Consider the following 24,549-nt stretch of genomic DNA (forward strand, 5'->3'; position numbering starts at 1 on the left):
TTAGTTTTACTTGTATTTAAGAGCAGTTGGAGGCCACGGAAGGAGAGTTGTATGACATTGAAGCTTGTCTGGGGGTTAGTTAACACAGTGTCCAAAGAAGGGCCAGAAGTATACAGAATGGTGTCATCTGCGTAGAGGTGGATCAGAGACTCACCAGCAGTAAGAGCGACATCATTGATGTATACAGAGAAGAGAGTCAGCCCAAGAATTTAACCCTGTGGCACCCCCATAGAGACTGCCGGAGGCCCTGACAACAGGCCCTCAGATTTGACACACTGAACTCTGTCGGAGAAGTAGTTAGTGAACCAGGCGAGGCAATCATTTGAGAAACCAAGGCTGTTGAGTCTGCCGATGAGGATGTGGTGATTGACAGAGTCGAAAGCCTTGGCCAGGTCAATGAATATGGCTGCATAGTATTGTTTCTTATCGATGGCGGTTAAGATATCGTTAGGACCTTGAGCGTGGCTGAGGTTCACCCGTTACCAGCTCGGAAACCAGATTGCATAGCGGAGAAGGTACGGTGGGATTCGAAATTGTCAGTGATCTGTTTATTAACTTTGCTTTCGAAGACCTTAGAAAGGCAGGGTAGGATAGATATAGGTCTGTGGAAGTTTGGGTCAAGAGTGTCCCCCCCCTTTGAAGGGGGGATGACCGCAGCTGCTTTCCAATCTATAGGAATCTCAGACGACATGAGAGGTTGAACAGGCTAGTAATCGGAGTTGCAACAATTTCGGCAGATAATTTTAGAAAGAAAGGGTCCAGATTGTCTAGCCCGGCTGATTTGTGGGGGTCCAGATTTTGCAGCTCTTTCAGAACATCAGTTGACTGGATTTGGGAGAAGGAGAAATGGGGAAGGCTTGGGCGAGTTGCTTTGTGGGGTGCAGTGCTGTTGACCGGGGTAGGGGTAGCCAGGTGGAAAGCATGGCCAGCCGTAGAAAAATGCTTATTGAAATTCTCAATTATAGTGGATTTATCGGTGGTGACAGAGTTTCCTATCCTCAGTGCAGTGGGCATCTGGTGTGTGCTCTTATTCTCCATGGACTTTACAATGTCCCAGAACTTTTTTGAGTTTTTGTTGCAGGAAGCAAATTTCTGCTTGAAAAAGCTAGCCTTGGCTTTTCTAACTGCCTGTGTATATTGGTTTCTAACTTCCCTGAAAGTTGCATTTCACGGGGACTGTTCGATGCTAATGCAGAACGCCACAGGATGTTTTTGTGTTGGTTAAGGGCAGTCAGGTCGGAGAGAACCAAGGGCTGTATATGTTCCTGGTTCTATTATTAATTTTTTAATGGGGCATGCTTATTTAAGATGGTGAGGAAGGCATTTTTAAAGAATAACCAGGCCTCCTCTACTGACGGGATGAGGACAATATCCTTCCAGGATACCCGGGCCAGGTCGATTAGAAAGGCCTGCTCATTGAAGTGTTTCAGGGAGTGTTTGATGAGTGGAGGTCGTTTGACCGCTGACCCATTACGGATGCAGGCAATGAGGCAGTGATCGCTGAGATCTTGGTTGAAAACAGCTGAGGTGAATATAGAGGGCAAGTTGTTTAGGATGATATCTATGAGGGTGCCCGTGTTTACGGCTTTGGGGTTGTACCTGGTAGGTTCATTGATCATTTGTGTGAGATTGAGGGCATGAAGCTTAGATTGTAGGATGGCCGGGGTGTTAAGCATGTCACAGTTTAGGTCACCTAGCAGCACGAGCTCTGAAGATAGATGGGGGGGCAATCAGTTCACAAATGGTATCCAGAGCACAGCTGGGGGCAGAGGGTGGTCTATAGCAGGCGGCAACGGTGAGAGACTTGTTTTTAGAGAGGTGGATTTTTAAAAGTAAAAGTTCAAATTGTTTGGGTACAGACCTGGATAGGAGGACAGAACTCTGCAGACTATCTCTGCAGTAGATTGCAACACCGCCCCCTTTTGCCGTTCTATCTTGTCTGAAAATGTTGGCGCTAGGCACTGCAGGGCCTGGATTCACCTCTACATCGCCAGAGGAGGAGTAGGATGAGGGTACGGCTAAAAGCTATGAGAATTGGGCGTCTAGGACGTCCGGAACAGAGAGTAAAAGGAGCAGGGTTCTGGGGGCGATAGAATAGATTCAAGGTATAGTGTACAGACAAAGGTATTGTAGGATGTGAATACAGTGGAGGTAAACCTAGGCATTGAGTGATGATGAAAGAGATATTGTATATCTCTCTATCGCATGTGTGGGTGGTGGAACTGAAGGGTTGGATAAGGTATAATGAGCAGTGCTAGAGGCTCTACAGTGAAATAAGCCAATAAACCCTAACCAGAACAGCAATGGACAAGGCATATTGACATTAAGGAGAGGCATGCTTAGCCAAGGGATCATAAGGGTCCAGTGAGTAGTGAGATTGGTTGGGGTCACGGCGATTCAGACTGCTAGCCGAGCCATGGGTAGCAAGCTAGCAGAAGATGGAGGTCTGTTTTTAGCCACACCGTGCGTTTCCGTCGGTAGGTTAGTGGGGTTCCGTGTGGTAGAGGGGACCAATCCAATTGTCTAAATAGTTATAGTGGCCCAAGAAGATTGTTTGATAGACCTGTTCAGATAGCAGCCGATATGCTCAAGACAGCTAACGATTAGCGGGCCGCAGTTAGCAGATGGGCGTTCAGGCTACGTCGCGATGGAGGGGCCAGTTGAATAACTCCCTCTGGCAGATAATGTTGGCATTCCAGTCGTGAAGGCCCGGTGGGGCTCCGCATCGGCAGTAAAACGGGTCCGGATAGGGGATTGTAGCCCAGGAGTGGCTGATGGAACTCTTCAGCTAGCTAGCTCCGGGATAATTGGTGTTTACGCCAGAATCGACATTAGCCAATAGTCACTCGGATAGCAGCTAGTTAGCTGCAAGATCCAGGTGTAAATGTCCAGAGCTTGCGGTAGATATCCGGGGATATGGAGAGAAAATAGGTCACGTATGCTCTGGTCTGAGTCGCGTTGTACAAAACTTGCGATAGCTTTCCCGAGCTAAAGGATAGCTGATGACCGCTAGCTGCGGTTAGCTGAATACTAACGTTAGCTAGTGAGCTGGCTAGCTTCTGTTGTGGATTTCGGATACGAGGCGAAGAATACTTTTGGATTAAAAACAGATCCGCACCACATTTGGTGAGTTTAGGTCTCTAATTAATAAAGAACTCACCTGCTTGTCTAGGTTTTAATTGAAAGGAAAACCCAAAAGCCTGCAGACCCTAGGCCCTCAACGGAATGATTATGACACCCCTGGTCTAAAGGTTTCCTTTCCTTTTCTTTACCCTCATTTACAGAGATCTGAATCTCTGCGCCTCTTCTTTCATCTCCGCTCTCCCTGGAGGCAAAGGGCCATGGTTGGAGTTTTAATGGCTATATGTGTTATGTCACTTTTGATAATAAAAAAAAAACATCGGTCAGAATATTATATGTTAATTGGGTAGAGCTGGTTTGCAGAGAGAGAGGACTGGGCATGATTTGAACTGAAGCTGGGATGAGGGTCTGGGTTGAGCAGGTGGGCAAGGCTGGGCAATGACCTCTTTGGGAGCATGGCTGGGTTATGTGGGACTTGACAGAGCAGGTGAACAATGTATGGCTGGAGACCCGGCAGATAGAGGTGAGGGCTAAGCAAGGTAGGACTTGGGGGCTGGTCAGGTCTATGGGGGGTTGTTTATGACAATCAGAGGAGCAGAATGTCTGTTTAGGCTGCTTTGTCCCTGTGACTCACACTCTGTCCTTGATTGACTCTGTCCCTTTCTGGGGTCTCTCCCTTGTGGCTGTGGCACACGTAGGGGCTGGCCTGGCCTTCCCTGTGGAGGAAGTGGCTCTGCTTATCTCACTCGTGCCTCCCCTCTCCCATGCGCTCTGCGTTCTCTGCTAGCAGATGTGTGCCAGTTTAGTGTGGCTAGGAGGGTGTCAGCGCAGTGTGCCTGTTTGTGACTTTGCTTTTGCTCATACAATCAGTTTGCCCACTTCCTAGAGCAGGGGTACTCAACTCTTACCCTACGAGGTCCGGAGCCTGCTGGTTTTCTGTTCTACTTGATACTTAATTGCACCCACCTGGTGTCCCAGGTCTAAATCAGTCCCTGGTTAGAGGGGAACAATGAAGAAACACAATGGAACTGCCGGAGTTGAGGAAATATCTATTACATTTCGGGTTGTTAAACTTTTACTGCAATTGTGAAAGCTTTCAAATTTTAAATGTAAGATATCTGCAACAACAATTAGTGGGTCCTGCTCTACCATTTGGGCATTCATTTATATCAAAGTGTCTTCCATCAGTATTATGTAGGAGTGATGCCACCCACCAGAGGTCATTGAGCATTTGGGAAACAGCACTGTTAGCCTCAGTGCTGTGCTGTTAGCTGCCCTGGCCCCCTCCATGCTCAAACATCGCTCCTCCATCAATAATGAATGGCTCCCGGCCGTTAGGCAGCACAGCCGCATGGCTCAACAAAGGCTGCTCTCTTAGGGCCTGTCGGCATGGCAACACGACATGCCCCATCGAGTGGAGAGAAGCCATTGTGATGGAGAGGTGTAGAGTCTCTCCTAGTCAGTCATTCCGTCACTCTGAAGAGCTCTGTGGAGTTACCTTCATTCTCTCCCCCTCCCCCCATTTCTCTCTCCCCCCTTCCCGCTAATTTTCCCCTTAGCTACCTGATGATGACACCTATCTATATAGTTAGCTAGCTAACTATAGCTACTGAAACAGATTGTCGTTTTGTTTTTGGGGAAGAACATTGTTTGCATCCATGAGCTATATAGCTTTTTTTTAATGACCAGCACTGTAGGTGCGCAATACAACTTTACCAGCATCATAGCATACGTATCGATGAATCGTTGTGACATATGAAATACGAGTGATAGCGTAATAACTACGTAAAACATTTATGAACGCGTTAAATTGTGACGTGCAGTCATATTCAGGTCCTGATTGGTCAACAAACTTATTTGACACGTCAAATAGTTTTAAATAGTATCTTTTTTGACATGCAAAGACCCAAACGGCGTTCCATAGAAATCCTGGTTGAGAATGAAACGACTGAACAAATGAACAGCACAGCAAGTAAGTGAAAGAAATAGGTTTTGATTGTTTTACTGGTAATGGGGACATGCGTAAATGCCAACAAAATAACTATTTTGTGTGTGTAACCTTTATTTAACTAAGCAAGTTAGTTAACAACAAATTCTTATTTACAATGACGGCCAAACCCGGACGACACTGTGCCAATTGTGCGTCGCCCTATGGGACTACCAATCACGGCCGGATGTGATGCAGCCTGGATTCGAACCAGGGACTGTAGTGACACCTCTTGCACTGAGATGCAGTGCTTTAGACCGCTGCATCCATGTGTGTTTAACTACTAGAATGCTTAAGGCTGCTGAAATGTTAAATATTGATTGACGGTGTCAGTTTTTTTTTGCAGGGAAAATATCGGATATCGGTATCGGCGAACAATTTCATATCTGTGCATCACTAGTCTGAATATTTTCCGAATGCACTGTATATTATATACATTTTCTGAAATTACAATGGAAATGTAAAAAAAAAAAATCTGTGTAGCGCCTTTTAAATAAAGCTTGATTTATATTGCAGGAGGCTGGTTCTGGGGGTGAGACCAGAGGACCAGACTCAATGAGTTTCCAGCGAAATGTCAGAGAAGTCAGGGCAGAGCACCAAGGCAAAGGATGGCAAGACCAAGTATGCAACCCTTAGCCTCTTCAACACGTACAAGGGCAAGTCTCTGGAGACCCAGAAAACTGCAGGTACGCTCGTGCTTCCCGTCACACACACACACATGTTCTTTTTTTTTCAAGGTCTCGTTGTAAAATGTTTGCCTCTCCTTGTGGCTAGAGGCCAGTTTGGGTTTATCCATAATGCGGGGATGCGAACTCGTTGCTTTTCAGCGATATTTGCAGTTTTGATCTAAAAATAGACCATTCACGTGAATCGTGTAGATCTGAAGAAGAATTTAAAAAATCACGCGAAATCCAAAACCTGGAGAAACAAAACCAAGATAATGGAATTTGGGCTACCAAAAAAAAAAAAACTTCCCTATGTATTCCTGTCCGGGGGAACGGAGATTATTGTCATGGTAAACCTTAAACGCAGACCAAAGAACCCTACTCCTCACCCCAGGACACAATTTTCTGTCTATGGTGGTTTGGAAAGTTAACCGTTTTGAGATTAATCAAATGTGTATTGTATACATTACTTATTCTCAAAAAATATGCCCCAAAAAATCTCCGATTTGTCACACGTTTCCGCACAATTCATTTTCTGCCTTTTTGGGTCCTCACCAGTTTGCACCCCTGATAATAAATGTGATTATGTAAACTGCTCCTTGCTAAATGTCGAAATGTTTCATGCCCTCGTCCAGTGGCTGCCAGACATGGGCTCCAGAGTTTGGGTAAGGTTGCTGTCAGTCGGCGCATGCCCCCCCCTGCCAACCTGCCCAGCCTGAAGGCAGAGAACAAGGGCAACGACCCCAACGTTAACATTGTCCCCAAGGACGGCAGCGGCTGGGCCTCCAGACCTGAGGGAGGAGACGAGAGGTGAGATACTAGGGCTGTCCCTTACTGAATCTCTACATACACTGTTACTGGGTCATAGTTATTTTTGTCTTTAGGTTGTTTCTCAGCCCTAATAATAAACAACTACTCTCTACGATCTCTCCCCTCCCCCTCCTCTTTGTGTTGTGTGTATCAGGCAGTCCGATACCCCCCCACCCCAGCCTAACCCAGGGCCCCCCCAACCCCCAGAGGTCTCGTCCTCTATAGGGTGCAGCAGATCCTGGGCCAACAGCAAGCTGCCACCACCACAGCTAGATGGAGGAGCCCCTCGTGTGAGCAGCCAGTTCCACCAGGAGTTCCCCAGTTTGCAGGCGGCCGGAGAGCCGGAGAAAGGGGAGGGGCAGGAGGAAGAGCCTTATGGACCTGGACCCAGCCTCCGACCTCAGAGTACGAACACACACACACACTCACTCACATAACCACACACACACATTCCCCAGTCTGTCCTCAGAACATGAGCGTTGCACTCTTCTACCCGCTACTGATGGACCAAACTACCCGACCCAAAGGTTGTTACTCTACCACAGAAATGACTGGCCTGTGTTGTCTTGTCTCTGCTCCCCTATAGATGTTGGTAGTTGGCGCGAGGGCGGGGGAAAGAATCTGACCACCTCAGCTAGCCCTTCTGAGATGGACAGCTGTGGGCCAGAGGAGGGAGGGGCAGCGCTCAGCACCCCCTCACCCCCTGGGGAGGTGGAGGAGAGGGGCAGGGTGCCCCCTATTGAGAAGAAAGAGGAGAGGGAGAGGCTGCCCCTGTCTGCCAAGCCTGCACCCCTCTCCTCTCAGCCCAAGCTACAACCCCCCTCTGCTCCAGCCCAGCCTAAACTCAATGGGGGCCAGCAGGCCCATGCCGGTGTGCCTCCCCAGTTCCACCCCCAGTTCAGGGGCATGATGCCACCCTACGTAAGTGACGGACTGATTATTGATTTTGCTTGGTATTAATTTATAATGCCCGCCCACTTGATTCAGTTCCTGATCGAACATGATTGTTTTCCTCCTTACGGCCCATTCACCAACAAACAAAACATTAAATATTAAGGACATTTGTCAAAACTATAACATAATGTGCACACAATTTGAAGATATGTTAATTATATGTGACGGAAAATGATAGAAAACATTTTAATCTTTGTTTTTTACCTCGTCAGAAGCTGGCGTTCGTTAGCATTCTCATTAGCTTGGACTGGGCGGGTTTGCTAGTTAGCATATTAGACTATCTAATGGTCGTTATCAATGCAGGCTCTATCCCTTTTCTTTTGAAGATCAATACTTGAAATGGCAATGTTGTTAGACAAGGAATATCAATGACAAACAGTGCAAAAATGTTTTATATAGATAACATTCAGATAATTGCAATCTGTTACGAGCCCTTTCCCAACAAAGCAGAGTTAAAAAGTAACATGTTGCAAAAAGGAAATGTAACACAATAACGAGACTGTATACAAGGAGTACCGGTACCTAGTCAATGTGCAGGGGAACAAGGTAATTGAGGCAGAATGTACATGTATGTAAGGGTAAACGTGACTAGGCAATCAGGATAGAAAATAGAGTAGCAGCAGCGTATGTAACGATTGTGAAGTGTGTCTCTGGGTGTGTGTGAGCGTATGTGGTGTGTGTGTGGGGGGGTAGAGTCCAGTGAGTGTGCATAGAGCTGGTGCAAGAGAGTCGGTACATATTAAAAGGGGGTCGATGCAAATAGTCAGGGTAGCCATTTGATTAACTGTTCAGCAGTCTTATGGCTTTGGGGTAGAAGCTGTTCAGACGCCTTGTTGCACAGCGATGCTGTGCCCTCTTTACGACTGTGTTTGGGTGTTTGGACCATGATAGATTATTAATGATGTGACATTTAAACTGCCTGTTTATCGATAAAATTCCACGTACATTCACAATGCAGAATAATGGTCCTATTACGTATGTATGACCTCCAGGGCCGGGTAATTCATTTATATCTACCACGACCCTTTACAGACACAGAACGTGGTACAGTAACATGTCTGTAATTTATACATTTTCAGACAATAAAAATAAAGTGACATCAGACAGTAGAATTTTGCTCTGGCATAAAGTTCTTTATTGTTTCCCCGACCACAACAAACGTTGCTGATTGATGTGCTGCTGTGTTTATGCAGTTTTTTAGATGTGCTTTCTATCGACTAAATGTCTTGGAAGTTGCAATATTTAACTTTTAAAGTACTTTATTAGGAAATGGGGATCTGCGCGCATGCAGTCTAGGATTGACAGTTCTGGTTGCTTAGTGATGGAAGTTAGTCCTGGTTCAGCAGCGGCAAGTAAAATGTAGTTCATATCTCCAGAGAAGGTTTTGTGTCAGCATTTAAAAAGCCGTAGTGTAGGGCCTTCCGAGTGGCGCAGCGGTCTAAGGCAATGCATCGCAATCGTCTCTACGGACCCGGGTTCGATTCTGTGTTGTCGTAGCTGGCCACGACCGGGAGCCCATGAGGCGGTGGTCCTTGTCCCATTGCGCTCTGGCGACTCCTTGTGGCGGGCCGTGCGCATGCACGCTGACATGGTCGCCAGTTGTACAGTGTTTCCAACGACACGTTGGTACGGCTGGCTTCCGGGTTAAGCGAGAAGGGTGTCAAGAAGCAGTGCTGCTTGGCTGGGTCGTCTGTCGGAGACGACCTTCGCCTCTCCCGAGTCCATACGATGGAACAAGACTGTAACTACCAATTGGATATCATAATATTGGGGAGAAAAATGGGTAAAGAGTACATACACAAATATCCAGTAAAAATAAACGTAGTATAACCTACCCTAACGGACAAACAAACATGCTGTAGCCAAGACGTTTTCAAGGGGCCACATACTGTTATATCTGAAAAGAGTAATCGATACAGGCTATTCTGGTAGCCTACTGTAATTTCATATTATGAGACAAAAACGCCCTCAGCAACGAAGAGTAGCCTACGCCATGCGCACAAGACTGGCCCGGAGATACTGTACGACATCGGTCCCATGAATAGCCTAAGCTAGGATATTCTACATACAACAGACCGAAGTCTGAACACATACTCCCATCACTAGTGAAGAGACCGAGCAGAAAGGCCAGCGTCAGAGAGGGGCAGGCAGAACCGTACGCACATGTCTTGGTAGTCTGCATCTCGCAATGTCTTAATTGTCTTGCATGCCTCGCAAATTCACAAGTATTCTAAAGTTCGCCTCTTCCTCTGCTTTTATTTAAATTACGTCATTTTCCACAGGGCTTTAAAGCGATATTATCTAGTTAGGCTATAACACAGAAAATAATGTGTTGTGATAACTGCACTGGGGGCGTGCTTTGCCTTCTGTTTCCTGTAGTCCACGATCAACTCTTTTGTCTTGCTGATGTTGAGGGAGAGGTTGTTGTCCTGGCACCACACTGCCAGGTCTCTGACCTCCTCCCTATAAGCTGTCTCATCGGTGATCAAGCCTACCACCGTCTAGTCGTCAGCGAACTTAATGGTTGTCTTGGAGTCGTGGGTGAACAGGGAGTACAGGAGGTGATAAAGCACGCACCCCTGAGGTGCCCCCGTGTTGAGGGTCAGCGTGGTGGATGTGTTGCCTATCCTCACCACCTGGGGCCGGCCTGTCAGGAAGTTCCGGATCCAGATGGAGATGTTCAGCTTAGGGATGAGCTTGTTGAACGCTGAGTTGTAGTCAATGAACCGCATTCTCACATAAGTGTTCCTTTTGTCCAGGTGGGAAAGGACAGTGTGGAGTGCAATAGAGATTGCATCATCTGTGGATATGTTGGGGCGTAATGAAAATTGGAGTGGATCCAGGGTGTCTGTGATGATGGCGTTGATGTGAGCTATGACCAGCCTTCCATAGCATTTCATGGCTACCGATGTGAGTGCTACGGGTTGACAGTCATTTAGACAGGTTACCTTGGCTTCCTTAGGCACAGGGACTATGGTGGTCTGCTTGAAACATGTAGGTATTAGGGACTCGGTCAGGGCGAGGTTAAAAATGTCAGTGAAGACACTTGCCAGCTGGTCAGCGCATGCTCTGAATACGCATCCTGGTAATCCGTCTGGCCCTGCAGCCTTGTGAATGTTGACTTGTTTAAAGGTCTTACTCACGTCGGCTAAGGAGAGCTTGGTCACCCAGACAGCTGGTGCTCTCATTGCTTCAGTGTTGCTAGCCACGAAGCGAACATAGAAGACGTTTAGCTCGTCTGGTAGGCTCGCGTCACTGGGCAGCTTGCGGCTGGTTTTCCCTTTGTAATCCGTGATAGTTTGCAATCCCTGCCACATTCAACGAGTATCAGAGCCGGTGTAGTAGGATTCGATCATGGTCCTGTTTGATGGTTCATTGGAGTCGGGATTTCTTATAAACGTCTGATTAGTGTCCTGCTCCTTGAAAGAGGCAGCTTTAACTCAGTGTGGATGTTGCCTGTAATCCATGGCTTCTGGTTGGGTTATGTACGTACGGTCACTGTGGGGACGACGTTGTCGATGCGCTTATTAATGAAGCCTGCGACTGAGGTGGTAAACTCCTCCAATGCCATCGGATGAATCCCGGAACATATTCAAGTCCGGTAGCTTAGATAACAAAAGTTTAAATGTTTTCTATAATTTTACTCAACATAGTATTAACATATCTTTCTAATTCTGTAATAGTTTTGACATTGAATTTGTATTTAATGATGTTTTGCTTGTGACTGGGCCGGAAGTAGGAAAACAATCGCAACAAATTGGATGCGCTCTTGTTGCCAGGCGTCGTAAGGTGAATAAAAAGCTGTAGAATGTCTTACCTGATGTGGGATGTTTTCTTGACAATCGTTGGTAGTTTGCTAAACATTTCTTTAACCTTGCAGAGTAGGATTCTCCTAGTAATGGCTGTGTGTTTCTGTGTTCTGTTCTAGATGTTCAATGCGTATCCCAGGATGCCCTTTGCTCCAGTGCCAGGGAACATCAGATACCCTGTTCCACAGGATGGAGCCAGGTGAGTACACACACATCTACATCCCAACACTATTCATCATTATAACAACACAACTTCCTAGACCTCGCATCACCCATTCCTCAGTGTACTGACCCTCCTGTGTGTTGGGTCCCCAGGAGAGTCCGTCCCCAGCACGGGCCCCCCCAGGCCTGGATCAAGGACCCAGATAGACCCTCCATCATCAGCGCCACAGAGCTCAAAGAGCTTGACAACCTGGACACAGAGGCTGACGAGGGCTGGGCTGGTAAGACTCATCTGTATTTATACATAATGATTCTTTACCTTCATTACGTTTTAGTAGCTTTTCACGTAAACTCGATGTAACGGTAACCCTCATCTTTCCCTATCTGTTCTCCAGGAGCTCAGATGGAGGTCGACTACACAGAGAAACTCAACTTCAGTGATGACGAGGAGAACCATGCCGCCAAAGAGAAAGGGGAAAACTGGTGAGTCTCACTGAAGAAGGTGCTTCCTTTTCTGCCTCACTACCAGGGTGTGATAGACTGTTTGAACCTTGGTTTTCTGTACACCTCAAGACTCCTAACCATTGCACTCTCTCTGTCTCACTCACTCAGGGAGTGGATGGGTAAATTGGAGCGGATGAGGGCGCAGCGCACGTCAGACGGCCAGGAGGGCAGCAAAGGCTCATGGGTAGATAGAAGGGACCCCAGGGTGCTTTCCCCAGGCAGTAAGGGGGTGTACAAGACCGGCCCACCACAGGACCATCAGGTGAGGCTGAGGGTGGCTGGTTGGCTCGGTTTGCGGTGTGTTTGACTGGATGGAGGGGTCCAGGACTAATGCGCCATCAAGAGCTTTACTATACAAGTTAATTTAGGTTTTGGAGGTTTTAAGGTAAAGTAGTAGTGTTAGATCATCTTTTTCACTCTATCTCTAGGGTCAGCCAGGTGGGCGCTCGGTGGGCAGCGGAGCCCCTCGCGTGGCCAAACCCCCCACCATTGCTCCCCCTGCTGGTGAGGAGGAGTGCGAGGCCTGGCGCCAGAAACACAAGAAGCAGGACCTGTCGGAAGCGGTAGAAAGAGCCAGGCGGAGGAGAGAAGAGGAGGAGAGGAGGATGGAAGAGCAGAGACTCGCCGCTTGCGCAGAGAAACTCAAACGCCTCAACGAGAAACTCCGCCCGGCAACAGATGCCAAGCCCGGACCTGCCGCCGAGACAACCAATGAAGAGACTGGAGCTGTGTGTGAAGACACACCTCTTTTGTCTGTTCTTCCCCCTGTCTCCAACCCTGCACCATCACAGCCTGCCCCTTCCTCTCAGCCCCCGAACATATCAGCCCCTCTCCAAGACCGAGAGAGTGTGGAGAGGGAAAGGATTGAGAGGGAGAGAGAGAGGGTGGAGAGAGTAGAGCCTAGTGCGAAGGAAGAGAGTCAGTTTGTGCCTCGCCAGCCCAGCCCTCCAGTCCAGAGACCATTGTCCATACCCCCAGAGCCTCGGCTCGGAGAGGGTCCCCTGCGCTTGGTGGGCCCCCTGAGTGAGGTGAGCCCTCTGGTAGAGGAATGCCAGACTGAGAGACTGACGCCCATGCCTATCAGAGACTACTTCAGCACCGATGAGAGCAGAGGTGAGCCCCCTGGCAGAGCCCTGTGTTTCCACCAACATAAATTAACCAGCTGCTTTACCTCCCACACTTTCACAACAAGCAGAGACCCTATTTGTTGCAATAACAAGGTTTTGTTTAATTTCAGTGTGACTGTCTTTCTCTCGCTCTCTCTTTCTCTCTCTAGTGGAGGAACCTGTGCCACTCACTCTGCCCCTTATGGACCCCCTCAGTGGAGAGGACGCCCCTGTGGCCCCCCTGGACCTTGAGGGAGAGGTGGGGGCTGCCATGCGCCCCTCTCTCACCTCTGGATACTCTAAACAGTTCCAGAAGTCTCTGCCCCCGCGCTTCCTCAGGCAGCAGGTATTGGACTTGTGTTGCTTAATTTTTTCCAAGGGGAATTTCAGATGTGAAATTGGATATAGAAAACAGTTACCAAATTCCATTACATTCCATCTCTGAAGTCCTGATCTTTTTAATGTTGTCCATGTTATTTTGAAGAGAATCCCTGTATCTAACTCTTACTTTTTTCTCCTTGCAGGAGCAGATGAAGCAGCAGTGGCAGCAGCAGCAACAGCAGCAGGGGGGTGGTGGTGGGGCTGTGTCCCCATCAGGAGGAGGTGCGGGTGGAGGATGTGTAGCTGCCTCCCAGCAGCAGCACCGCTCCCTGTACCAGCCCGTCGGCCCCCCTCACCACCAGCATCAGCAGCACCTGGCTAACATGGGCTTTGACCCCCGCTGGCTCATGATGCAGTCATATATGGACCCCCGCATTATGTCTGGAAGACCACCGCTCGACATGCCAAACATGCACCCTGGACCTGGTACGGCAATACTGACATAGTGTGTCTGTTTTGATTGTTTAGGTTTGCTTGTCTTCAGTGTATGTGTTTGGCACAAAAGCCATGAATTGTTAATGAGATATATAAATATATATATATATATATATATAAATAAACATTTTGACTGTCCCTTCTCCTCGTCTACAGGGCGGATTCCTCCTAAGCAGATAGTTCGTAGAGAGCCAGGAGACAGCTCCAGTTCTGACTCCTTCGACCACCTGACCAGGCCCATACGGGACCATAGTCTCCCTTCTGAACCGCGCATAGTATGGGGGTCTGACCCATACCCCCAAACTGAACCCCTGCTCTCTGTCACACCCCCTAAAGGACGGGAGGACGAGGACAGCAGGTGAGTAGACAACAACACTCAGGCTGCATCTTATTACACTAACCTGGCGGCAGGTAGCCTAGTGGTTAGAGCGTTGTGCCAGTAACCGAAAGGTTGCTAGATCGAATCCCTGAGCTGACAAGGTAAAAATCTGTCATTCTGCCCCTGAACAAGGCAGTTAACCCACAGTTCCTAGGCTGTCATTGTAAATAGGAATTTGTTCTTAATTGACTTGCGTAGTTAAATAAAGGTTAAACAAAACATTTTATTTTTAATTTCTTGTCTCCACGGTAGATAGGAATAAGAGGAAGCCACTTTAGATCAAAAGCCCTTCTGTCATCAAGTGTGCTCCAGTTGTCCACCAAGTTCGTAGAGTTTTTTTAAATTAAAACATCTCTCCTTTTTCCCAGATTGGACTCTGGGTTGGAGATGGAAAGGGGTCTCCCAGCCATGTACCCCAGCCAGGATCACAATCCCCTGAAACCCTGTGGCAAATCAGACCTTTTCAGAGACCCCACAAAGCCCCTGTCAGGATTCGGCCCAGGCCCAGAGGAGGCTCCAGAACCCCTGCAGACAGAAATAGGGCCTGGTGGGTCTCCCTTTGAGCCAGTGGAGCCTAGCCTGCCCACTGGAGAGGTGGAGGCTCTGGGACAGGCCATGCTACAGAGTACTATCTCCCAGGGCTCCAGCCACTCCCTCAAACTGGATGAGCCCAGGTTCGACAGCCTCCACCTGGGCACAAAGACACTTGAGCTCCAGGATCCAGAAGAGAGGCCAGGCGCGGAAGATATAAAGGCCAGTAAAGAGCCTTTCTCCCAGGCTGCTGTGGCCGGGGACACCCCTCCAGCTGACGGCCTCCACAAGCTAGAGAAGCCGGCCCCCAGCAAGCAGAAGGCTGAGCTGCGCTGGGGAGGGAGGTCTGGGGCCGGCCGTAGGGACGGACCAGGGGGAGAGAGGCCGGTACGCAGGTCTGGACCCATTAAGAAACCTGTACTCAGAGACATGAAGGAAGAACGAGAGCAGCGGGAGGAGAGAGAGCGACACCGTGAGAGAGGAGAAAGGGGGGAGAGACCCAAGAAGGAGGAGCGAGGAGAAGTGAAAGCTGCCTCCGCTGCTGCTGCGGTGTCTGAGGGCCCCAGGGACAGACCCCACGGGGAGAAGGAGAGGGACAGACCCCACGGGGAGAAGGAGAGGGACAGACCCCACGGGGAGAAGGAGAGGGACAGACCCCACGGGGAGAAGGAGAGGGACAGACCCCACGGGGAGAAGGAGAGGGACAGACCCCACGGGGAGAAGGAGAGGGACAGACCCCACGGGGAGAAGGAGAGGGACAGACCCCACGGGGAGAAGGAGCGGGACAGACCCCACGGGGAGAAGGAGCGGGACAGACCCCACGGGGAGAAGGAGCGGGACAGACCCCACGGGGAGAGGGACAGACCCCACGGGGAGAAGGAGCGGGACAGACCCCACGGGGAGAGGGACAGACCCCACGGGGAGAGGGACAGACCCCACGGGGAGAGGGACAGGGACAGACCCCACGGGGAGAGGGACAGGGATGGGAAGAGTGAGGCCCCTGAGACAGAGGGGTCTGGGAAGGGCCCCCAGAAATCCAGAGATACACATGCCCCGATACCAGCCTCCCAGGACGACAAGACAGACCAACTACCGACCCATGACAAAAACCCTGAACCTAAATTACCCTCTAGGAAGGAGCCCAACCTCCCCCCACGGACCTACCGCCGTGAGGAGAGGGAAAGAGACCGGGAGAGAGAGATGGAAAGGGACAGAGAGCGAGACTGGCCGGCTGATGGTTTTAGAGGCCGAGGCAGAGGGGAGTACTACTCTCGAGGACGGAGTTTCCGGGGGACTTACATTGGTCGAAGTAGAGGTGGCCGGGGTCGTAGTCGATGGGAGTACCCTTATCAGGAGCCGCGCTCGCGCTCAGACTTTCCTGCCGTCAGTGGCGCTGCTGCCTTCCGCTGCCGTGAAGAGAGCGAGACGCGCAGCGAGAGCTCAGACTTCGAAGTGATGCCCAAACGCAGACGGCGTCGTGGTTCCGATACCGACTCAGAGAGCGAAGGAGGACGGGAGTCCGCTAGCGACACTGGGGCTTCAGACCGTGAGCCCAGTGCCAAACCACCCCGATCGCTCCGCAGTGAAATACCAGGAGAGCCCCGCTCTGGACCACACAAACCTGGCTTCGGACCCCATCACCTGGGGGAGAAAGGAGGGCCCAGAGGAGGAGACGAGGGAAGGCCCAAGCCAGGCTTCCTGCCCAAAGGAGATCCTTCACGGCGGGGGAGAGGGGGACTGTACAGCAGGCGAGGGGGAGCCAGGGAGAGAGGAGGTCCTAGGTCAGCTCCTCTCAGACGACCAGGAACTAGAGAGTCGTCCTCCCAGTGGCCCTCTAAACCCATGGAGACCTTCCGCCCCGAGGACACAGAACCCTCGTCATCACGCTATGACAACTGGGACCACCACTCTGACCGACGGCCCGTTCGAGGAGACAGAGACCGACAGTTCGAGGGGAAGAAGTTTGGGGAGGGGGGACCCCAGAGTAGCAGAGACAGAGAGAGGCCCCGTCGCCCTCGGCCAGCCCGACCCCCCAGACAGGACAAACCCCCCCGCTTCCGAAGGCTGAAGGAGAGAGAGGCTGCAGTCTTAGCTGGAGGAGACACAGGACCAGGACCCACCTCCACTGCCCCCGTCCCAGCCTTAGTGCCTGGCCCTGTCTCCCTGTCCCCTACTCTCTCCAGAGCTCCAGGGGCCCCCTTCACCCTGCCTGTAGATAAGGAACCCAAACCCGCTGACCTAACCTCTGACCCAGCACTGCCTGATACCACCCCTCCCACCACCTCTGCCGTGGGCACCAAGTCACCTGACCTGTCCACGCAGAACTCTTCTGACCAGGCCAACGAGGAGTGGGAGACGGCGTCGGAGAGTAGCGACTTTAACGAGCGTAGAGAACGGGAGGAGAGGAGGGGAGCGCGGGAGGCTGCTAGTGGCACTGCCCAGCCCTCGACACCAGCCCCCCTACCCCCTCAGGGCTCAGCACCCCCCAGTAGGACCCCCACCGAGGGAGGGGTGACACCCAAACGCGAGGCAGCCGGGCCCGCCGGGGGCAGGAGGAGTTTCTCCAGTCAGCGTCCGGTGGAGAGGCAGAACCGCTGGGGGAACAGCGGACCCAAACCAGGCCGCGGCTACGCAGGGGGGAAGGGAGAGAGGCGAGGAGGTGGCAAGGCTGGACGCAGAGGGTGAGTCATCCACCAATTTCACACCATGATTTGGTTTGGCCTTTAGTCTTGTTCACTGACTGTTTGCATGTTATATCTTCACTGTTAACATAATGAGCAATATCTTATTAAACAACCAAACTCCAATACCATGCGCTTCTGTTTTCGTTTCTGTGTGTGTGAATAAAAGCTGTAGAAGCACTCTCTTCCTGAAGGACAAATGTTTCTCATCTCCTTTCGTATCCTGTTCTAGTTGCTGGGTACACATCACTTTTAACACCGATACCGATTATTGGAGGACCAAAAAAGCAGATACCGATTAATCGGCCGATTTAAATTATTATTATTTTTTAAATAATAATAATAATAGATTTTTTAAATTAAATTTCAAAAATAAATGTATTTGTAATATAATGACAATTACAACAATACTGAATTAACACTTTTCTTTTACCTTAATATAATACATCAATACAATCAATTTAGCCTCAAATAAATAATGAAACATGTTCAATTTGGTTTAAATAATGCAAAAACAAAGTTTTGGAGGAGAAAGTAAAAGTGCAATATGTGCCATGTAAAAAAAGCTAACGTTTAAGTTCCTTGCTTAGAACATGAGAACATATGAAAGCTCGTGGTTCCTTTTAACATGAGTCTTCAATATTCCCAGGTAAGAAGTTTTAGGTTGTAGTTATTATAGGAATTATAGGACTATTTCTCTCTATACCATTTGTATTTCATATACCTTTGACTATTGGATGTTCTTATAGGCACTTTAGTATTGCCAGTGTAACAGTATAGCTTCCATCCCTCTCCTCGCCCCTACCTGGGCTCGAACCAGGAACACATCAACAACAGCCATCCTCGAAGCATCGTTCCCATTGCTCCACAAAAGCCGCAGCCCTTGCTGAGCAAGGGGAACAACTACTCCAAGTCTCAGCGAGTGACGTCACCGATTTAAACGCTATTAGCGCGCACCCCGCTAACTAGCTAGCCATTTCACATCAGTTGCACCAGCCTAATCTCGGGAGTTGATATGCTTGAAGTCATAAACAGGGCAATGCTTAAAGCATTGCGAAGAGCTGCTGGCAAACACACGAAAGTGCTGTTTGAATGAATGCTTACGAGCCTGCTGGTGCCTACCATCGCTCAGTCAGACTGCTCTATCAAATCATAGACTTAATAACACACAGAAATACGAGCCGTTGGTCATTAAAATGGTCGAATCCGGAAAATATAATTTCGAAAACAAAACGTTTATTCTTTCAGTGAAATACGGAACCGTTCCGTATTTTATCTAACGGATGGCATCCCTAAGTCTAAATATTGCTGTTACACTGTACAACCTTCAATGTTATGTCATAATTATGTACAATTCTGGCAAATTAATTACGGCCTTTGTTAGGAATAAATGGACTTCACACAGTTCGCAATGAGCCAGGCGGCCCAAACTGCTGCATATACCCTGACTGCTTGCACGGAACGCAAGAGAAGAAACACAATTGCCCTAGTTATAAGAAATTCATGTTAGCAGGCAATATTAACTAAATTTGCAGGTTTAAAAATATATAATTGTGTATTGATTTTAAAGAAAGGCATTGATGTTTATGGTTAGGTACATTGGTGCAACGGCAGTGCTTTTTTCGCAAATGCGCTTGTTAAATCATCAGTCGTTTGTCGAAGTAGGCTGTGATTCAATGAGAAATTAACAGGCACCGCATCGATTATATGCAACGCAGGATACGCTAGATAAACTAGTAATATCATCAACCATGTGTAGTTAACTAGTGATTATGTTAAGATTGATTGTTTTTTATAAGAAGTTTAATGCTAGCTAGCAACTTACCTTGGCTTCTTGCTGCCCTCGCGTAACAGGTAGTCAGCCTGCCATGCAGGCTCCTCGTGGAGTGCAATGTAAGGCAGGTGGTTAGAGCGTTGGAGTAGTAACCGGAAGGTTGCAAAAACGAATCCCCGAGCTGACAAGGTAAAAATCTGTCGTTCTGCCCCTGAACAAGGCAGTTAACCCACCGTTCCTAGACCGTCATTGAAAATAAGAATGTGTTCTTAACTGACTTGCCTAGTTAAATAAAGATGTAAAAAAAAAAAAGTCAAAATCGGTGTCCAAAATGACCGATTTCCGATTGTTATGAAAACTTGAAATCGGCCCTAATTAATCGGCCATTCCGATTTAATCGGTCGACCTCTAATCACTTCCTCTCCCTTTCTGGCTGCATCTCAATAGTCGAAAGCGGTTTCCTTTCCGTGTTTCCTCACCTTCACTGATGTGAAAGCAATGTCCTCTATTACACTTCTATATTTTGTGTTATCAGAAAGGACTACTATAGATCCTAAAGTTTTTACACTATTGGGATGCCCATCTTGTTTTTTTAATAAATCTGCTGCTTCTCTATACAGTGGCCTGTCCTCTTGTCTCCATCTCTCTCTCTTTCCCTAACATGTCTCTCTCTCCTCCCCTCCAGAGCGGCCCCAGACTCAGCCCCAGGTGGGGGAGTGGTGCGTACTGGGGGTAAAGACCCTGCTGGACGCAGGAAGGACGAGACCAAACAGAAACCCAAGGAGAAGGAGAACGCTCTGTTGCAGTTTGACCTAAACAACTATGCCAGTGAGACAAATGCGCGCACACACACAGACGTACACACCTGCTATCCAGTAGGGATGTAAAGATTCACCCATACTCATCGGTCCCCGGTTTAAAAAAATTAAGATGTGAGTGTATCAGTCTGCGGGAGCCCTGACTAATCCAAACGAAGCATGCATCAGTAAGAGAACCGATCCAAACGTTATGAATCGCCGGGTTCACAAGTTTATTTAATTTTTACCTGATCTGTTGACTGAATTGATGCATCCTCTCCTTCAGCCTATCAAACTTTTATGCAAGTACAGTAACTGAGAATGACATTGATCTACAAGTCAGATAACTGTGTGCACAGTGCGGGAGACTCAGCTGCTCGCGCCAATGAGAGCGTAGTCCTCTGTTCTAATATTTGTAGGCTACACCTTCAGCATGTAACTATTTCCCAGGGCATTGCTGTAAATGAGAATGTGTTCTCAGTTAACTTACCTGGTAAAATAAGGGTTAAATAAAAAATTAAATAAAGCATTCAGATGTTTGTAAAATGGCTTTTGCAATATTGAGGGACAACCAATGTAATTGTTAACAAATGCGCTGTAGAAAATTGCGTTTTACCGGTGGAGCTGTGTAGGCTACCGCTGATTGGGGCTTTTCATTGCCAGGCTCACCTTTTTATAAAATATTTTTGTTAGTTCTGCTACAGTCAGTCAGTGCATTTGGTCACTTTTACATGAACAGGGTAAAGGTGTAATTTAAACAATAATTTTCGAGCCACACTGCTCGGAATGGGAGAAGAGGGCAGCTCTCCTCCATAAAGTTCCAAACCATTCGCTTTTGAGACTGGGTGAAATCCAAAGCTGTATTTATATTAATTGGCTATGTACATTTCATAGCTAATTTTTAAAGATAGATATTGACATATTACTAGCTCAAAACAATTTAATCTGCTATATGACAAGTTAATCAGTAGGTGATGAGGAAGTGGGGGGACAAAACATGAATAGCCCTGCCTAATCTGATAGTGGTAGATGCCCTATGTCTCAGCTCACCCAGTACATCATTCTCACACATATTCTCACACTCTGCTCAGAGAAGTCGGCTCAGACAGATCCAGCTCATGAGCTCCATCAGTATCAGATATTAATTTAGAATGGAAAATGAATGTGTTCATGCAACAATTGTTAAAGCGACGAATCGACCTAAATCGCATCGATTCAGTCCATAAATCAAATTGCACCGAATCGTTTCAAACTAAACGTATTGTTCCTGTATCGTATCGGAACCCATGTATCTAGATTAGAGGTCGCCCGATTATGATTAACGCCGAAGCCGATTATTGGAGGACCAAAAAAAGCCGCTACCAAATAATCTGACTATTTTTATATACAGTGGGGCAAAAAAGTATTTAGTCAGCCACCAATTGTGCAAGTTCTCCCACTTAAAAAGATGAGAGAGGCCTGTAATTTTCATCATAGGTACACTTCAACTATGACAGACAAAATGAGAGAGAAAAAATCGGTCGACTTCTAATCTCGATGCGTATCAAACCCCTACTATCTAGTGTCCATCAGTAAATTATATACAGTACCAGTTAAAAGTTTGGACACACCTACTCATTCAAGGGTTTTTCTTTATTTTACTATTTTCTACATTGTAGAATAATAGTGAAGACAAACTATGAAATAACATATGGAATCATGTAGTAACCAAAAAAAGTGTAAAACAAATCTAAATCTATTTTATTCTTCTAAGTAGCCACCCTTTGCCTTGATGCCAGCTTTGCACACTCGTGGCATTCTCTCAACCAGCTTCATGAGGAATGCTTTTCCAACAGTCTTGAAGGAGTTCCCACATATATGCTGAGCACTTGTTGGTTGCTATTCCTTCACTCTGCGGTCCAACTCATCCCTAACCATCTCAATTGGGTTGCCTGGTGATTGTGGAGGCCAGGCATCTGATGCAGCCCTCATCACTCTCCTTCTTTGTCAAATAGCCCTTACACAGCCTGGAGGTGTGTTGGGTCATTTTACTGTTGAAAAACAAATGATAGTCCCACTAAGCGCAAACCAGATGGGATGGCGTATCACTGCAGAATGCTGTGGTAGCCATGCTGGTTAAGTGTGCCTTGAATTCTAATTAAATCACTGACTGTGTCACCAGCAAAGCACCATCACACCTCCTCCATGCTTCACGGTGGGAACCACACAGGCGGAGATCATCCGTTTACCTACTCTGTGTCTCTCAAAGACACAGCGGTTGGAACCCACAATCTCAAATTTGGACTCGTCAGACCAAAGGACAGATTTCCACCCATATAATGCCCATTGCTCGTGTTTCTTGGCCCAAGCAAGTCTCTTCTTATTATTGGTGTCCTTTAGTAGTGGTTTCTTTGCAGCAATTCGACCATGAAGGCCTAATTCACGCAGTCTCCTCTGAACAGTTGATGTTGCCATATGTCTGTTACTTGAACTCTGAAGCTTTTATTTTATTTGGGAATCAGGCCTTCGTGGTCGATTTGCTGCAAATAAACCACTTCCAAAGGACACCAATAAGAAGGCAAAGGGTGGCTACTTTGAGAATCTCAAATATACAATATACTTTGATTTGTTTAAATTTTTTTTGTAACTACATGATTCCATATGTTATTTCATAGTTTTGATGTCATCACTATTATTCTACAGTGTAGAAAAGAGTCAAAAGAAAGAAAAACCTTTGAGTAGGTGTGTCAACTATTGACCTGTACTGTATATATTTTTCAATATGCTATGGGTACTGTAATGCTTTATTGGCTCAGTACTAGGGCCGGGACGATACTGGTATTGCAATGCTCGTTAGTGTCGTGGCAAGGAAACGGAACACGAAGCGAATTTAACTTCTTTAGGAAAACAGCCCTTTTGTTGGAAACAAACATTCTGTTGTCTTTATTTATTTTCCAAGCTATAGCACACACTATTTTGCATACAGCAGGAAAAAATATTGCGTTACTGGTATCGTCACAGCCATACTCAATACTGAATTTGACAGATTCTATTGTTCTAGAACTTGTACCTAGTCCATGGAACTGATTTCACTTTGTGTGCTGTCCTGTAGGTGTGGTGATCATAGATGACCATCCAGAGGTGACAACCTTAGAGGACCCCCAGTCTAACACTACAGATGACGGCTTCACTGAGGTGGTCTCACGCAAACAACAGAAACGACTACAGGACGAGGAGAGGAGGAAGAAAGAGGAGCAGACTACACAGGTGAGAGGCAGAGTGTGCAATTCACAGCTGGGAGGCAGTTATTCCTGTATTAACTAAACACAAGACTTTTATTCACACTGAGGTCCATAGGACCCTAACATCCGACATCCCTAACATGTATGTCGTTGCCTTGTGTCGGTTTATAGCACTATGGGAAGAAAGGATCAGGGGAAAAGGGGAGAGGAGGAAGCAAGCTGCCACCAAGATTCGCCAAAAAACAGCAGCAGCATCATCAACAAGCATCACAACAACAACCACAGCAAGCCTCACAGCCACAGCAGCCCTCACCTCCCCCCCAACAACCCCAGCCCCTCCTATCTGCCTCCCAGCTCCCTCCCCCCTCCCAGCCTGCTGCCTCTCCCCAGACTCTGGAAGGCTCTGTGGCCACCCTACCCCCCGCCCCTACCCCCACCACTGTGGACTTCATCTCCAAGACTCCCCTTCCCTCTGTGGCCCTGCTCACGCAGCCCCACAGCACTCTCGGTACGGAACTCTGGGAGAACAAGGTGACCGGATCCACCATACTCCCTGACGTCAAGAAACGTGAGTCACACAACAGTCATTTTTCACAACGAGATGACGTTTCGTTAGTTAAAACGTGTACATCTCCTGAGTGCGCAGCGGTCTCAGGCACTGCATCGCAGCGTCACTACAGACCCGGGTTCGATCTTAGGCTGTGTCGCGACAAAGACTCATGAGGCGGCGCACAATTGGCCCAGCGTCGTCCGGGATAGGGGAGGGTTTGGCCGGCCGGGATTTCCTTGTCCCATCGCGCTCTAGCAATGCCTTGTGGCAGGCCTGGTGCATGTGTGCTGACTTTGGTCGCCAGCTGTACGGTGTTTCCTCCGACTCATTGGTGCGGCTGGCTTCTGGGTTAAGCGAGCAGTGTGTCAAGAAGCAGTGCGGCTTGTCAGGGTCGTGTTTCGGAGGACACATGACTCTCAACCTTCGCCTCTCCTGAGTCCATAGGGGAGTTGCAGTGATGGGACAAGACTGTAACTACCAATTGGATATCATGAAATTGGGTAGAAAAAGGGGAAAAAAATAAATAATAATTATACATGAGCTAGGGTTTTTCATATGCTTGGTCTCATCTGATGTGTGTGTTTCAGTTGGACCGATCAGCCCTCCTCAGCCTCCTTCAGTCAGTGCCTGGAACAAACCTCTCACCTCCTTCACTGGGACTGTCACTCCTGAGGTATGGACCTCCTCTCTTGCTCTCAATATCTCGTTTCACAACCTGTATT

The 24,549-nt window shown here is 48.1% G+C and overlaps 1 protein-coding gene across 8 annotated transcripts in view; it reads left to right on the forward strand.

Moving 5' to 3' along the window:
* Window positions 1-24,549, forward strand: part of LOC139541250 (protein PRRC2C-like) — a 54,047-nt gene that overhangs the window by 2,844 nt on the left and 26,654 nt on the right. For all 8 annotated transcript variants that reach the window (XM_071345677.1, XM_071345670.1, XM_071345673.1 and 5 more), the window contains exons 2-18: window positions 5,585-5,754; window positions 6,369-6,543; window positions 6,698-6,948; window positions 7,130-7,464; window positions 11,426-11,505; window positions 11,622-11,749; window positions 11,864-11,951; window positions 12,081-12,234; window positions 12,401-13,085; window positions 13,249-13,424; window positions 13,603-13,885; window positions 14,051-14,252; window positions 14,642-17,485; window positions 19,945-20,087; window positions 23,148-23,302; window positions 23,449-23,845; window positions 24,415-24,500. In XM_071345677.1, the coding sequence (XP_071201778.1) occupies window positions 5,640-5,754; window positions 6,369-6,543; window positions 6,698-6,948; window positions 7,130-7,464; window positions 11,426-11,505; window positions 11,622-11,749; window positions 11,864-11,951; window positions 12,081-12,234; window positions 12,401-13,085; window positions 13,249-13,424; window positions 13,603-13,885; window positions 14,051-14,252; window positions 14,642-17,485; window positions 19,945-20,087; window positions 23,148-23,302; window positions 23,449-23,845; window positions 24,415-24,500 (6,297 nt within the window). In that variant the 5' untranslated portion in view covers window positions 5,585-5,639. The remainder of the gene's footprint in view (window positions 1-5,584; window positions 5,755-6,368; window positions 6,544-6,697; window positions 6,949-7,129; window positions 7,465-11,425; window positions 11,506-11,621; window positions 11,750-11,863; window positions 11,952-12,080; window positions 12,235-12,400; window positions 13,086-13,248; window positions 13,425-13,602; window positions 13,886-14,050; window positions 14,253-14,641; window positions 17,486-19,944; window positions 20,088-23,147; window positions 23,303-23,448; window positions 23,846-24,414; window positions 24,501-24,549) is intronic.

The sequence above is a fragment of the Salvelinus alpinus genome, chromosome 16 (assembly GCF_045679555.1).
Source record: "Salvelinus alpinus chromosome 16, SLU_Salpinus.1, whole genome shotgun sequence".
Lineage (NCBI taxonomy): Eukaryota > Metazoa > Chordata > Actinopteri > Salmoniformes > Salmonidae > Salvelinus > Salvelinus alpinus.